Raw genomic sequence first — 17,404 nt, 5'->3', positions numbered from 1 at the left:
AACTCTACTACACACACACACATACATTAAGTCTTGTAGCTAGCCAGAACTCAAAGGACTCTTTCAGAAATGGGGCAGGAGAAAGGGTCCTCTGACGATGAGCCAAATTTTAATTCTCACTAAAACCGTGGTACCTCTAAGATTACTGAACAAAGTACAAAATACTTTTGAACTCTGATAAGACTGTTTTCATTAACTAGTCTTTTTTTTTAAAAAAAAAAAGGAAAACAGAATCCAAAGCTACAATTTTAATGAAACCCTCAAAGTTTGGCTTGAGGTGGAAACTAAGAATGAAAAACTTCTGCCAAAACTGTAAGCTACTGATAAGGAGAGATCAAAAGAAGTCAAACGGGAAGTTTGCAAGCAGTCTAAACATAAAAGTTGCTCTAGGATTACCCTATAACATGCATACATACACACACATCTGCAAAAGAGTATCTGGCATACCTGTCTGAAACAATGTAGAGGGGCAGCTACTGATTCAGTCTCTTTCAGATAATCATCCCAATTAAACTGTTCTGGAAGACATAAAATAAAATTAAAAAAAGACCATACAGACAGTTTTTAAAGGGAACTTAAATTAAAAGGGGAGTTGGGGAAAGAAAGGGACAGAAAAACCCTACTACCTTGTAGAATACTTTTATTTTTTTTCCCAAGAACAGGATTACTCTCACACAGAAACAGAAACTCCACCTTTGAAAAGCATACAACCCTAGAAGCAGCTTTAAGAGTATCATTAATTCATAGAGGCAATCACACAATAGGCAAAATCAATATAAACCTTCCTCATTTTTTTTGTGGTCCACATACAAAAATACAAGTCAGGATATCTCAATTCAGTTCTCTGTATAAGAACCTCCCAAACATTCTTGTACAAATCACGTTCACCTTTCTGTATCTTAGTTCCCCTAACAGCAGGAATTATATAAGAACCTCATTCATAAGAGTACTGAGATGATATAAGTTGAAAAACACAGACATATAGATTCTGTTGAAATCTATATTGAGAATACTATCCCCAGCCCACTAGAAAGCAAAAGGATTAGCACAGCCTTCCAACTGCATCTTTTGTCTCTTTTCATCTGAAGTCTGATAAAGGTTTCTCTTTGTAGAGTAAATATTATGGCCATGTTCAGCAACAGAATCACAGTATTTTCTCCAATGTTAACATTGGCATTGTTTATGTGCATGGATGAGCGCATTCTGCATTTGATTTAATCAGTGTGATCAGTTTTGCATGAATGGAACAGTATGAAGTACTAACATCAAAGATATAAGCAAACATTACTTAAATTAATATAAAGTGCAAGAGAAAAACTACCACAGCACAACTAATGTTTTTGTTCTTAAATTATCTAAGTGAGCTCTTTTGCTTATTTTTCTTGTTTGGGCAGCTGGCATCTTTCTGATGTTCCTGAAATCAGTCATGAACCCCAAAACGATGCAGTGATGCCACCCAGCGGCTCAGCAATGGCCATTCACATGGCCTAGAGCAAAATCCTTGGTGATGATGGAGAGATCACACCAGGTTTATTAGCAATCCTTCCAAAAACACCACTGGGCACAGTTAAACATATCTCTACAAATTTAAGGAGAGAGGAGAAGCAAAGAAACAATCAGAAAATGGCAGCATTTTCCAGCACTTGCACACTGCTTCTCTGAAGAATGCATGGTGGCTTGAGCCCAGAGTCCGCCTGCATTAGCATAGCATTTAGTTGAAAATACCTAGTGCCTCAAGCAGAAGAGAACTATCCCTGTGGCCTGCTGAGATTCTCTTTTTTGGACATAACAAACTCAAAAGCGTACGAGTGATTTGTTCTTGGCACTCTAGAGGCCATGTGGTTGTTAGCTATGTAAGAAGTCAATAAAATCTCAGAAGCTGTTAATTTACTGGTCTGGACTGTATGTAGGCTGGTAATGAAGGCACTGCCATACAACGACCTGCAAGTCCACCTGTTTTGGAATAGAATTTGATTTTGTATTACTCACAGAAGGCAGGGTACATTAACTTAAGCATACGTTAGATATTTGTATTTCAGAAAGGCATGCTCAGGAAATGGCTCTTCGGAGCTTTCTCCAGAAATCAGCCACCAGATCCATTGTTCTTTTCATTGACAGGCCAAGGAGGATGCAAAAATTAAATGAACTGCAGCAAAGTTTAATCTTAGAATCATAGAATCATAAAATAGTTAGAGTTGGAAGAGACCTTCAAAGGTCATCTAGTCCAACCCCCCTGCAAGGAGTAGGCACATCCCCGACTAGATCAGGTTGCTCAGAGCCTCATCCAGCCTGGCCTTGAATGTTTCCAGGGATGGAGCATCCAGCACCTCTCTGGGCAACCTGTTCCAGTGTTCTATAACTCGCATTGTAAAAATTTTTTTCCTAATATCTAATCTAAATCTACCTCCCTCTATTTTAAAACCATTACCCCTCGTCCTATCACAACAGGCCCTACTAAACAGTCTCTTCCCATATTTCTTATAGGCCCCCTTGAGGTACTGGAAGACCGCTATCAGGTCTCCCCAGAGCCTCCTCTTCTGCAGGCTGAACAGCCCCAACTCTCTCAGCCTGTCCTCGTAAGAGAGGTGCTCCAGCCCTTTTATCATCTTCGTGGCCCTCCTCTGGACCTTCTCCAACTGGCCCATGTCCTTCTTGTGTTGGGGGCTCCAGAACTGGACACAGTACTCCAGGTGGGGTCTCACCAGGGCAGAGTAGAGGGGGAGAATCACCTCCCTCGACCTGCTGGCCACGCTCCTCTTGATGCAGCCCAGGATGCGGTTGGCCTTCTGGGCCGCAAGCGAGCATTGCCGGCTCATGTTGAGCTTCTCGTCCACCAGCACTCCCAAGTCCTTCTCCTCAGGGCTGCTCTCAATCCATTCTCCACCTGTATTTGTGCCTGGGATTGCCACGACCCAGGTGCAGGACCTTGCACTTGGCCTGGTTGAACTTCATGAGGTTGGCACAGGCCCAGCTCTCCAGCCTGTCAAGGTCCCTCTGGATGGCATCCCTCCCCTCCAGCGTGTCGACAGCACCACACAGCTTGGTGTCGTTGGCAAACTTGCTGAGGGTGCACTCTATCCCACTGTCCATGTCGCCGACAAAGATGTTGAACAGGGCCGGGCCCAACATGGACCCCTGAGGGACGCCACTCGTGACCAGTCTCCACTTGGACATCGAGCTGTTGACCACCACTCTCTGAGTGCGGCCATCCAGCCAACTCCTTATCCACAGAGTGGTCCATCCATCAAACCCATGTCTCTCTAGTTTAGAGAGAAGGATGTCGTGCGAGACAGTGTCAAAAGCTTTGCACAAGTCCAGGTAGATTATATCCGTTGCTCGTCCCTTGTCCACCGATGCCGTCACCCCGTCATAGAAGGCCACCAAATTGGTCAGGCACGATCTGCCCTTCGTGAAGCCATGTTGGCTGTCACCAACCACCTCCTTGCTCTCCGTGTGCCTTAGCATGGTTTCCAGGAGAATCTGCTCCATAACCTTGCCAGGCACAGAGGTGAGGCTGACTGTCCTGTAGTTGCCTGGGTCCTCCTTGTTCCCCTTTTTAAAAACTGGGGTTATGTTCCCTCTCTTCCAGTCATCGGGGACCTCACCAGACTGCCACGATTCCTCAAATATGATGGCCAGTGGCTTGGCAACTTCATTCGCCAGTTCCCTCAGGACCCGCGGATGGATCTCATCAGGTCCCATGGACTTGTGCACCTTAAAGTTCCTCAGATGTTCCCGAACCCACTCTTCGAGTACAGTGAGGGGTTCTTCATCCTCACAGTCCCTGCTTGTGCCTTCCACGGCTTGGGTGGCGAGACAAGAGCTCTTATCGGTCAAGGCTGAGGCAAAAAAGTCATTGAGTACCTCATCCTTCTCCATGTCCTGGGTAACCAGGACACCGGTTTCCTTCCGGAGGGGGCCTACATTCTCCTTGGACTTTCTTTTGTCCCCTACATACCTATGGAATGGTTGTTTTTATATCCCTTGTTGTTTTTTATATCCCTGGCCAGATTCAGTTCTGCCAGGGCTTTGGCCTTCCTCACCCGATCCATGGTCACTTGCACAGCCTCTTTGTAGACCTCCCAGGCCACCTGTCTCCGCTTCCACCCTCTATAGGCCTCCTTTACTTTCAGTTGGTCCAGGAGCTCCTTGCTCATTCACGCTGGCCTCCTGGCCTTTTTGCCCAACTTGTTCTTCATCAGGATGCACCTCTGCTGAGCTTGGAGGAGGTGCTCCTTGAATGTGACCAACTTTCCTGGGCCCCTCTTCCCTCCAGGGCCACCTCCCATGGCACTTGGCCCATCAGGTCCCTGAAGAGGCCAAAGTCTGCCCTCTTGAAGTCTAGGGCAGAGAGCTTGCTGTGTAGTTTCCTCGCTGCCCCATGGATCTTAAACTCCACCGTGTCGTGGTCGCTGCAGCCAAGGCTGTCCTTCAGTTTCACATCCCCCACCAGCCCCTCCCTGTTGGTGAGCACAAGGTCGAGCATGGCACCCCTCCTTGTCAGCTCCTCTATCGCCTGCAGGAAGAAGTTGTCGTCCACGCATTCCAGGAACCTCCTGGACTGCTTGTGCCCTGCTGTGTTGTCTCTCCAACATATGTCAGGGTGGTTAAAGTCCCCCATGAGGACCAGGGCCTGTGACCGTGAGGCTGCTCCTATCTGGCTATAAAGCACCTTGTCCGCTCTGTCCTCCTGGCCAGGCAGCCTGTAACAGGCCCCCACCATAACGTCCCCTGTCCGTCCCCGTCCTCTAATCTTGACCCATAAGCTCTCTGTCAGCTCCTCCTCCATCCCCAGGTGGAGCTCCACACACTCTAGCTGGTTCCTGACGTAGAGAGCGACACCCCCTCCTCGTCTCCCCTTCCCGTCCTTTCTAAAAAGCCTATACCCCTCCATGTTGATGCTCCAATCGTACGAGTTGCCCACCACGTCTCCGTGATGCCGACAAGGTCATAGCCCTGCTCATGTGCACGCATCTCCAGCTCTTCCTGTTTATTTCCCATGCTGCGTGCATTGGTATAGAGACACTTCAGCTGGGCCCCCGACAAAGCCGACTCGCTGGCTGGAGCGACAGGGGTGCTATTGGATCTCAGTTTAAGTTCATTTACACATACCTGTGATCCTTCCTCAGCTTCTGGACCCTCAGTGCTGGCACTGGCGCCATGCAGTGGGCTGAACTGTGCTCCCCCTCCCCCGGCAACACTAGTTTAAAGCCCTCCGGATGAGTCTGGCAAGTTTTCATCCAAGCACACTCTTCCCCTTCTCAGTTAAGTGCACACCATCTGCCCCTAGCAGCCTGGGCTTCTCAAAGCATGCCCCATAGTCTAGATACCCAAAGCCCTGGCTGTAGCACCACTCCCTGAGCCACAAGTTAACCTGCCAGATCTTATAATCTTATAAAAATTCTATAAATATAAAAATAAATTCTAAAAATAATCTTATAAAAATTCTCCTTTGAGTCTAGTAATAAAGTTGCCACTTTCAGGTTGACTTCTAATTAGGACAAAAAAAAAAAAAAAAGGTTGGTTTTTAATCAAAGTTTACCTTAGTAAACTTTACAGTACTCAATCCAATAAAATTTAATCTACCAAAAAGAAAATGTTAGCTACATTCCAGCTTTCTCAGATCTAACATTATCTAAGCAGTAATCATGAATCCGAGCCTCACTGTATTAAGGACTGTATAAATGCAGATACTTCAGAGACAGCAGCTTTCATGAGGAGAAACTCCTGTCCACCTCCTACAAAAAAAATTATCTCTGTATACTAGCATTTCCCAACCAATCTAAATTGTTATAACAGGACTGTAGATTTGGTGGGACAACCCAAAAGTAGAGAGGGAAAAAAAAAGGTTTTTGTTTTTTTTTTTTTCCCCAGGGAACATTTACTAGGAAGACACATAAGGTAACACAAGCAGCCAGTTGCAGATAAAGTCAGGAGGAAAACAACATTGCCTGTCTCTTTGCTTTAAGTCCTGGCTATCAAAACTTCTTTGATTAAGCAGAAATTACCTGAAATTTAAATTAGAATCTCTCCACCTGTGAAGATACACTGTACTAAATTAAAGCCAAGCTCTCAGAGATGGTGCTAATTATAATTGAATTACTGCAGTCACAGAAATAGGAGACGAATGTATGTATGCAACATGTAAGATGCATGACTAGGAAGACAATCACATTGAAAAAAATCTTTACACAAAAAGCTTCTCTGTATTCTCAGTGTGCGTAGGTAAAGAAGCAGTTGTTTTTTATATATTTCTAATTCTAAAGCCCCTGAAAACATGCAGCTTCTGAGAAATAGAAAACCTTCAGAAAATTAACTCGCACTAAATTATTTAACATGCACTTCTCTTCCCACTCAAATCTGCAGGCTGAATTAAACAGCTTAAGAAAAACCTATTATGCAACAAGCACAACTTTATAACCCACCAGCAAAGTGAAAACTAGAGAGAGAAAGGAATTTTTACACTGAAGAACAAGCCAGTGTATACTGGAAACATTAAAAAAAAAAAACCCACACCAGAAGGTAACTAGGACCTTTTGTAATAAAAAATAAAGTTTGTAACTTTAAGGAGTGAGACTCTAAAACAGTGATCCAAGACAATCAGCATGGGCAAATAGCCCGATTAATTTAAAAATGGAAGAAATAAGTTTTTGCCATAGTTACTTGCATTACTGGCAATGACCCATGGGTCAATGGCCCTTGATGTCTGCAATGCTGTATCAATACCCTATCACTTCTTGTCAAATCACAACATAACTGCCAATCACAAAGTAACTCAAGCTAAAAGGGACCCCAGGAGGTCTCTAGTTCAGCCTCCAGCTCCTCCAGAGTTCCATCACCCCCAATGTGAAGATTTTTTCCCTTCCATCAAGTAGGAATCTCTCATGCTCCAGTCAGTATTTGTTGTTCTCAACCTTCCACTGCACCTCTGAGAGGACCCTGGCTCTCTCCCCTCTACAGCTGCCTGTCAGGTAATTGAAGATAACATTATGATCTCCCATAAGCTTTCTCTTCTTTCAGCTGAGGAAACCATTTTTCTGGTTTCAGTACCATTTTTCTGTTTACATCATGCATTCCGCTGCTTCATTTTTTCGGTGGACCGCCAGCCAGCTTGCTCCAGTACAGCAATGTCTTCCTTGTGCTGGGGAGCTCAAAACTCAACACAGCACTCCAGGTACCATCTCACAAATACCAAAAAGAAGCAAATCCCTTCTCTCAGCCTGCTGCCTACACAGTTTTGCTGACAGGACTCGGTGTGCAGTTGATGTCTTTCACCACAAGAGACCACTGCTGGCCCACGCTCAGCTTGCAGCTTGCCAGGGCTCCAGGGCCTTCCCTGCCACGCTGCCTTCCAGGAAGCTTTCTGCCTGGGCTGCTGCAGGGCCCAGCCTGTGCAGGTGCATGAGGGACTGAGGGACTTTCCATTTGCCTTTGAACCTGACGAGGCTCCTGCCAGCCCGTTTCTCTAGTATGGGGAGGTCCATCTGAAGAGCAGCCCTGCCTTCAGAAGCCTGGGAGGCTTCTCCTCCCAGTTAGATGTAAGCCCACAAACTAGCTGACAGTGTCTTCTGTCCAATCATGCCCATCTGTCAGTGAGGCATAAAGTAGCATCAGCCCTAGTACTGACCTCGGAGAAATGTCACTAGCTGCCGGGTGGACCTTGTACTGTCTGGCAGTCCAGTCAATTTTCCACCCACCTATCCAAACCACATCTCACCAGTTTGGCTGAAAGGACACTACAGAAACCATAGAGAAAGCCTTTCTAAAGTCACAATGAAAAACATACACTACTCTCCCCTTGTTCACAGAATCACTTATCACAAAATGCAATCAGTCACGCGTGGCTCATACTTGGAAAATCCATCTCAGCTGTTCCTAACCTCATCTTTGTCCTTTATTTGCTTGGAAATGGCTTCCAGGAGAATTTTGTCCACAGTCGTCCTGAAGACTAAGGTCAGGTAGGCCAGCCTGTAATTCCCCAGGTGCTCCCTTCTTGTCCTTTTTGACACTGGGCATACTGTTTGCCCTTTTCCAGTCATCATGAAACTTCCCCCATCACTATGACCTCTCCAAAATGAGTGACATTAGTCAACTACCTCAGCATTCTCGGAGGCATCCCATCTGTTTCCGTGAATATGTGAACACCCAGTCTGCTCAAGTGCTCCAAATGCTTCAGTTTAATTTAAGTCAAAATTTTACAAAATTTACATTGAAGATTTAAACCATGAGTTAAGTATCATTTGTAGATAAGGTCCTTGTTTATTTATGTTAGCTGAATACTGTATCACCATAGCCTAAACATTGTTTAAGCAGATGGAGCACCTCATGTCTTCTCATCTCACCCCCAAGCTCCCTTGGCATGCTTCTGAGACTTTTGATACAGAGATGTATCTTCTCTAGTCTTCATCCCACAATCTCTGTCAAATACAAGGTTTCTTTCTAATTTTGGTTTACTTACTCATGCAAACATAGTAGTTTAATACCTCCTTCTGTATGTTGTGATTGTTCAGTTAGATTTTTTTTCCTCCTCCTGTCTTTACCTAATTTAGTTTATTTTTTCACCCGTCCTTCTCACATCTCTGCATCTCCTCTCCTCTTCAACATTTCCCGTCACATATCCCTCAGAAAACTCTGGAGATTTCCTGGATGCTAACCCAAAGCATTGTAAAGCATCTTTCTTCATCCAGCATCAGAAGGCTCCTTCTTCTCCCTTGCCACCAACAAGCAACAACACAAGACAAAAATTGTCATCTCATCTATAGAACAACAGAAATCTTGCATGATCCTGAGCAAGACACTCCTCTCTAAGTGTGAGACAGAGCTAGGTCTAGGTTTCATGAGTAAACCCCGTGCTCAGACACTAGATTAATGGTGTAGTCTCAAGTGAAAGAACATAGTTGACAGAATAAGGCTTGCCCGCTTAGAACTGCTTCTCCACAAAGCTTTTTCATCACTTTGCTCTCTACTGCAGAAGGAGACAGGGACATTTTCCAGTGACTCATGAAATATGGTTCTCTTATCCACATATGAAAAGCACTTTGCTGGTGGGGGTGTGTCTTATGGGTCTCCATCTGTCATGTCAGACAACGTTATTTTAAAATGCAGACATGCTATCAAAGTCCAGTTCGACAGGAGATCCTCTTACACTGCAGAAGAGGAAAAAGAAGACACAAATACACTTCCTTTCCTGTCCCAGAGTAATAGGGAAGAGTATCAAAGATGACTGCTAGGATCCCAAGAAACGGGAATTAAGTCTAGCAAATGTAACAGCAGAAAGCTGTACTTTGGCTGGTGGTAACAGGGTATCGTATCTTTTATGCAAAGTCATCACCTCAACCACCCAGCTGTTGTGTTAGTATCTCAGCACGTTTGTTGACTGACTACAGCACTTTTAAGGAACTCCTCTGCTGGCACCCAAGAAAAGCTCTGAACCAGAAGACCATCTATTAGGAATCAGAGGGCATGGAAATGTACGTAAACACAGTGTGAATTTAAGTAACTCAGTGACATTTTATTGAGAATTAACTAACAACTCCTGAAGAGATTGTCTACTTCAGACAACAGTGCTCATTACATTTCTTACTGCCTCAAATTCAAGCAAACAGTATGAACACAGGAAGGGTATGTAAGGGTGCTGCTGCCCTCTCACTGCAGCCCACAAAAGCTAAACTGCCAGCAATCCCACACATATGCTGCCCCATGTCATCTCTTGAGGACAGCAGAGGATGTTTAAGTTTGATAAGAAGGTGAATCATTTCTAGCAAGTGTGTAGTTTCCCCAGTTTTTCATAAAAACACAATTGATTTGACAACAGAATTTGTTTGAAGTAAAATTAGAATCCTAAGCAATTCAATCCAGTTAGCAATCCTAAAATCTCAAGATTATTAAACTGGAAATCCTTTCTTTGGCACCAGCAAACACATTGAGGACAGAGAAGGTAACTACAGCAGAAAAGGCATGAAACTGGGAAATACATGATGAGAAGAATAGACAAATCAGTAATGATCTAAAAAAATAATGTTTAACTAGCATCTTTGACTATATATAGAAAGAGTACTTGTCTTGGGTAGTAAAATTGTTAGGCTCATTAATTCAAGCAGTTTCAACCAACATTTTCTATACCAAAACATACATTCCTAACAGAGTTAGCTAAAAGCAATGGTATGTTTTTAACTACCCACCAGCAATAGCCAAAGAGACTGAAAAAAAAAAAAAAAAAAAAAAGCCTCAAGAGACAGCACAATCCAAATACACACTTTTTCTTTTAGGGTACCTTAACTAATAACCTGACAGCTGCAATACCTACCACTTTTTAAAGACGGGTTGTTTGCCTGCTGAGTCTTTCCATTTTTCTCTTTTTTAATATTCTTTGAATCTAAAAGACAAGATTCCATTACATAATAAATGTAATATTCACATCATAACGATGTCCATTATAACACAGAATGCTTTCAAACAATACAGAATGTCTTGTTCCAAATATTGACTTTCTTTTATTCATTTCAGTGTATAATCAAACAGGTATTTGTACTGTAAATTTAATCACTGCACTATTTTTCTGTCAAAATATATTGAGAAGTACAGCATGAAAAAGCAGAGCTTTTGACTACTTTATCAGAAAAAATCTAGTTCCAGAAAAGGTGGTATTAGCTCCACAAAGTGCACCCCTGTCCTAATTTTTAATAGCTTTACTCAACCTACATGCAATTTGAGATCCTCAGTATCACTGGATATCTTTTTAAATCTTGTCTAGACCACCATGAACTGAGAAACAATTAAAAAAAAACCAAAAAACAAATCCACCCTAAAGCATATTTCTAAGTTAAAGATTCCATACCATATTTATGCTCAAATGCAAGCAGCTATCTCAGTGCATGCCAGTTATTTTAAAAAATTCAGAAGAATCTAAGTTCTCTATCGTCCATCTCTACACACATACAGAACGGAGTCCATCGTATCTCATTTTTGCTAGATTTCAGCGTGTATGCAAGACACAGGGGGACTGGGAAGCTAGAATGGAGAAGACTGAGGGAGCCAGCTCCACTCGTTCCTTTTCATCTTTAAAATATATTGGTTTGGTCACCTGCTTCTGACACTCGTGGATTCACAATTCAAATACGACTCTGAATTGGCAACCAAACTGCAAGTACATTTTCAGATTTAAAAGAGTTATCGAGCTCTGCGTGGCAGAATAACTCTCTCAGTTTGCAAATGCCTCAGCACCGGGAATGAGGCAGCTCCTTTGGGAAGGTTCATGCCTCAGCTCACACAGTTAGCCTGAACTGTTACAGGTGAAGGGATGGCTCACTTGTACAAAAATCTTGGTGTTGGTAGCCAATTCCTGTATTCACTCACACTTAACGCTTTACCTATTGATTGGCTTGCACTTGAAATAAAAACACTCCTAATCTAGAATAAGAAGCATTTGTTGATCAGAAACACTTGAGATACAGTGAGTTGTTCTGCAGCAAAGATTAAGCCCCAATAGTGTTTCTCTTCTGTGTTTTCTACAAGTAGGGCTTTTCTTGAAACAGAGAGTACCAATGAGCAACATGTGATGTCCATTGTTTCCATCCCACTTCTTGCATTATTTATTGAGGAACTGCCATGTACAGCAAGAGTTGAATCATTACAATCTTCTGTCATCAATCTCAAAATCCTCCCCTATTAGTCAGCGAGGAAGGAATAAGCCATCCACCTGGCTCTGTGCTCGGTAGGATGCGGTGCTCCTTTGGCCAGGGCACAGCTCTGGCCAGGGCCTCCTTAGGGGTGATCGGGCAGGGCCTCACTAGCCAGGGCCTCCCCACCACCCTGGCCAGGAGCTACCAGGGGGAAGGCAATGGGGGCAAACCCAGCACTGGGCACCCTATCTGGGGACAGGCCAAGGCTGGGATGGGACAAAGGCCTAGAGTGGGCCCAGTTTGGTGGGGCCCATGGCTGGGTAGAGCAGGGCTGTGGGGAGGTGGAGACCAGCCCTGTTCCGGCATCACTGGGCAGGGGCTGACATGGGCTCCTGGGCCACAAGCAGAGACCCCAGGTGATGTTAGTCAGGTCCATTAAAGCATGTTAGTGTACTCAGTGCCAAGACACCTTCCAAGAATAACCCAGGCTCCGCAGTCCTAGAAAATATACCTACAGCTACATAGCTGCTCAAAATACACTGCAAAAATATTACCTGTTTCTCCTAAAGCAGATGTGGGGAGTACCGCAGACCCTTTGAAAACGAAATAAAATGCTACAGTCTTCTTTCTTGACTTACATGCTCTTTCTTTTGGAAAAAGTTTACTTTGAAACATTTTGCCCTTGATAGGTTCCCAAAGAAAGATCCTTACGGAGGTCAACTTCAGATGGACCTGCTGAAATGGTTCTGGATCATCCTCACAGAGCTCTAACCTCAGTACTTCCTCAGGAGCAGGGCTTTAACTCACACAAGTGGACACCCTACATCCTGACAGCAAGACCAGGGGGAATCTGAGAGGTGATAGTGTTAAAACTAGCTCAGTAACAAAGACAAGACACAAGGCTAACATTCACTTTCTCCCTCCTATAGATCAAAACATATTTCATCCAGCCTCTTTGGGATTGAACAGAATCTAGATAGTTTTCTACTGGGTGGTGGCAATAACCAGAAGAACTTTTGCCATATTCTACCAATCCAGGCAGTCAGGCTTTCCCACCAGACATCAGGCTGACAGCCTACAGAACAGATAACTTCCTAATCTGCTTATTTCCGAAGAGGAAATCCAACAGACTCTCTAGTAACTACTTCCTGAGAATATCCAAAGTTTGAAAGGACAGAGCCATGAAAGAGTATCTACCCAACAGTGCCAGACTTCAAAGGAGATGACAGCCTTTCATGATGAGAGGCATCAAGAACAGGTGAAAGAATGAAAAACCACAGTCTGGACACCAGATGAGTTCTTGCTGACAACCACCACCCACATTATTTATTTCCTGTACAGTTATCTTTAGTGCCTATATCACAGCAAATACAAACGCTGAAATGCAACACTATCAGCAACATATTTTTCTTATCATCAGCCATTATAAAACTATGAAAACAAGACAATATGATGACATTAATGAGAAGATAGTGAGAAGAAATGGATTCCTCAGTAGCAGTTTAAACATCTGTTTCGTTTGAGGTGGAGGCACCTTCATTCATAATAAACTCAAAGCACTGTCACTATCCCTTGTTTTTGATGTCCAGAAATTTACTCTAAAAAGCTCAAGTAAAACTCACCCAGTTGATGCAGAAGCATCCAAAAATAAGTCTGAATAAAACCAAGATTGTTTTCAAAGGCTCCCCTTGGTTTTATGCATTCCAGCCTCCAATGCTGGGAAGACTGTTACAAATCTGGAGTGTTTTGTCTAAGGAGATGAAAAGCTACAAGCAGCAAGAATTACTAACCTGTTTTAACATGAGATATCCTGTATCTACTACCACCCCAGAAAACTTACCCCCAGTCTATACTCCACAGTTGCTACAATGCCTTGGTCTGGTGCACCTCTTCCAATGTCAGTAGTTAGAGTGGATAAAAAAATTATGGTTTATTTTCAAAAGCAACATTAAAAAAAAAAAAAATTATTAAAATCCAGTTTTGTAAATATGAAATATATGCACTTTTTTTCCCCTTTCTTTTATTTGTTTTTAAATGCAGGCCAATCTACATTTGAAATTTTGATATCCTAAATTTTAGTAAATTTAGTTTCAAAAGATCACTGAAAATAAAATTAAGATATGGAAGACTATTATATTAAATCACTGGGCTGTGTAAGATGACTCCCTCAGCATATGACCCTTGGCTGGTTAAACGAGGTCAAACCTCAAAAATGAGGTTATGAAAGCAGAAAATACTTTTACAGATATAAATACTACTTTCTTTTCATCTCCTTCACCTATCCATGTTCCATGATTAATTTCCTGAAACCTGAAAAGTGGACTTGAAAATGGAACTTTATTTCTATATTAGAGACAAAGAGAATAGTTCTAGAGTCTTGAAGTTCATGGAGAGAAAAAAATAGGTCAGTTTAATTATCTTCCTCTACTCGTAAAGTCAATTTCTAAAGAGACAAGTTTCAGTCTACTTTCCAATGTAAAACACACTATGTTTTAGACCATTTTGTCAAAACACAAATGAACATGAAATGCTGCTACTGTGGACTTAATCACATGCTACTCAGCTCTCTTTAAAAAAAAAAAAAAAAAAAAAAAAAGACAAAGACTGGGATACCATTTTCAAAGAAACTTTTAAAAACATAGTAATACACACAGTTTATACATTCGTTATGTAAATACATACATACATATTTAGTCTATAATACATATATCCTAAACACTTCTTTTCAAAGCCCCATGAAATATTGTTTTCTTCTAGGCAGCAAGATTAGAAAACAGCATATACCAAAACTACAAAAGCAGCATATTCTATGTTCACCAACTAACTGTTTCTCTACAGTGCACTTCATAAACTAAAGCTGTAGATACAAAACAGGATTAGAGTAAGATTATTTAACATAGCGCATTCTGCTCACCGATTCAAAACTCCACATGTTTACATTACTCCTACCCTATCTGTAACCACAGAATTCTTCTGCTGATAAGATTACTCTACAGAAGACAGGCAAGAGCAACGACATCTATCATGCAAGAAATTAGAGACAAGGAAGAAAAAAGACAAAGCTATCTTGACCAACTTGTGGATGCAAAAAAAAAACAAAAACACCAACACCAAAAAAGGCACCTTTAGAATATAAGGTCTGGAAAAGATAATCCTGGCGACTAATGTATAGTTCCTCTTAAAAACTCCCATGTTGAGCTCCAGCTTCTTGTCTGAGATTTTTTAAAAATCGACAATCTTTCCTTCTGGAAAGAGTTAACCTTTCAACACACAGGATGATTGCTTTGTCTGCCTGCTTGCAAGCATCACATCGTCTGACAATATTAGTTTTTGCCGCAGAATAGTGCGCTACATGAGGAGGCATATATTTGTTATCTTCTAAGACTTGCTATTTGCTTATTGTCCAATGCAGAGAAAAAGCAGTTCAATCATGCTTTCAAGATTTTTGCAGCTATGCCATAGCCACGTTAAAGTCTTCAACTCTGACGCGCGTTCAAAACATGGCAGGAGACCACTTTTCTCAAAGAAACCCTTGTCTCTTCCTGATCGACATGAAATGCCTTTGGGTAACAGAAACATCTGCTCTTCCCATGCCACACAGTCACTCGCCTTCAGATGAAGTTTACTAAGACAAGTCCAAGACCTACCATTGCTCAGGAAGCAGCCTTCTTCACTCCCTACCACACAGGGTTGTTAGCAACTTCTAGCTACCCTTCAACAAGCCTTAGTGCACACAGTTGACGATATCAAGACAGGGTGAATATGAAATGTCTCCTTTCCCTTCTTTTTGTGCTTCCCTAGAGGGATTCTTATCTTATCTGCCCGGAACAGGGTGTCTCTTCTAGTATATTTAGACAACAGCCACGCAGAAAACCTACAAGAGAAGGGGACAGACTTCCTCCATAAACTCTTGGTGCAACAATTAAATGGATGACTCCTGCCATTACGGAAAATCTATTATAGCAAAAGACAATTATTTACCAAGGGAGCGCACAAGCACATAAAGCAGCTTGGGCTGAAGGTGGAAAGCTCAAGAATAAGTACAAAAGTGTTGGCAGCCTTTTATGGGGGAGGACTACTCTGAAAGCTTTGAAAAGCAGCAGCAACTTTCAGACAGTGAATCTTTCTCTCTTCACATTCTCTTTGTATGAGACCCAAACACTCTTGTTTCTTCTTAAGTCTCACTCTTTATTTTAGCACTTAACTCACAATTAACTTCTGCAGATGTGACACACCTTCATAGTACACTGTGCATTTCTGGATGAATTTCTTTAAAAATGTTCATTTGTCTTTGAGAAACAGCTGCTAATGCCATTTGTTGTGATAAAATTAAATTCCTTGTACTACTCAGTTATCGTCCTGCTAAATTATATGCCATTACAGAATAAAGCACTACATTTTATTTAATATCACACCTAGTCATATTCTTCAATTTTAGAACAGTATTGCTTGGGTTGAACTTGTAGAACTCCAGGATAAGCCAAATTTAGCATGCTTACTCTAAAACAATGTGAAGTTTGAATGTGCCTGTATTCAGTACATACCATAACGTCTCTTCTTTAATCTAACTGTATAATAATTGTCAAGTAATATCCCATCACATTCAAAAAGAGAATTTAGCAGGTTCCCTATTTTCTCCCCTCTTGGATAAAAGCTACCAGGCCTTACCTTTAACTGTTGTTCTCCCCATGGTAACACTTCTGTGATCTCCCCTCCCACAATAAAAAGGCTGAAGTTGAAAGACCAGTTAATTCTTCCTTTCAGCACAACAGTTTCCTGTGGAGTAGTAATAGAACAAGTTAGGGGGGAGGTTGTTGTTGGGGTTTGGGTTTTCTTTTTTTCGAAAGGAGGATTTTTTTTGTATCGGTGTATAATTATCTTGCTTGTTTTAAGTTGCAAACATTTAACAAAATATGTGACGAACAGCATGTAAACAATGTATATATCAAAGTAGCAAGGGTACAGAACTCAAATTTTTATTTCATTGTTTTAGACAGTTCATTGCATAACAATTTGCATTTTCAGTGGATTTCTAATACAAAGAAAGATATAAGATGTGCTTTATTCCTTTTTTCCCCCCAACATTATTGAAAAATGGAAGAAAGACTTTTATACATAACCCCACTCACCCTGCCTCCCTTGCACGGAGTTGAACAGTCATAATTTTAAACTCCTTTTGGTAAAACATACTATCTTGCACAACTACGGTGGAAGAGGGAACAAAAAACTGATGTAAGAAATCGTCAAAAAGGCTCAAGTGCTCACTGATACCGCTGCCCACTACGATTTGTAACAGAACACAGAGAACCTGTTAGGGAAATGCTAACTGCAGATAAAAAGCAGCGAGCCACATTCTTGTAGGGTTTCAAAACTAGAAGGGCCAAATTAGTTAAACTATTGTACAAGAGAAAAAACAAACTTTTTTGTGTGTGTGTTACTCTGATTTTCTACTCCAGTGTCTAGTTTTTTTGAACTTTGTGTTCAATTCAAGTCAAACTCATTTGAAGCTTTTTAGACTTGAAGCAACAAAGCCAGCAAATTTATTAACCTCTTCCATTAACTGTAATAATGGGTAAAAATACATTCACGTTTCTGAATTATCTTCTTTGATCATGTCCTTTCCAGGAACTCCCACAAGGTTAAAGTTGATCTCATCAAAAGTTCAAATTTAAAAAAAAAAAAACAAACAAAAAAAAAGTGAATACTTTTTCCAATAATAATTTTGCCCAAGTTAATATTTTTAGAAGCTACACCTTTCCAGTGTTACATAAAAGGAATAATAG

General features: G+C 41.8%; 1 protein-coding gene across 1 annotated transcript in view; it reads right to left on the bottom strand.

The window, feature by feature from the left end:
• SCML2 (Scm polycomb group protein like 2) overlaps positions 1 to 17,404 on the bottom strand; it is a 78,820-nt gene that overhangs the window by 48,620 nt on the left and 12,796 nt on the right. Inside the window, exons 2-4 of the mRNA XM_086767568.1 lie at positions 16,290 to 16,397; positions 10,307 to 10,375; positions 448 to 518 (exon numbers count right to left, since the gene is read on the bottom strand). Of these exons, the coding sequence (XP_086623694.1) occupies positions 448 to 518; positions 10,307 to 10,375; positions 16,290 to 16,311 (162 nt within the window). The 5' untranslated portion in view covers positions 16,312 to 16,397. The remainder of the gene's footprint in view (positions 1 to 447; positions 519 to 10,306; positions 10,376 to 16,289; positions 16,398 to 17,404) is intronic.

The sequence above is a fragment of the Chlamydotis macqueenii genome, chromosome 1 (assembly GCF_036417535.1).
Source record: "Chlamydotis macqueenii isolate bChlMac1 chromosome 1, bChlMac1.mat, whole genome shotgun sequence".
In the NCBI taxonomy this organism is placed as follows: Eukaryota; Metazoa; Chordata; class Aves; order Otidiformes; family Otididae; genus Chlamydotis; species Chlamydotis macqueenii.
This window is presented reverse-complemented; position numbering and strand designations above follow the sequence as displayed.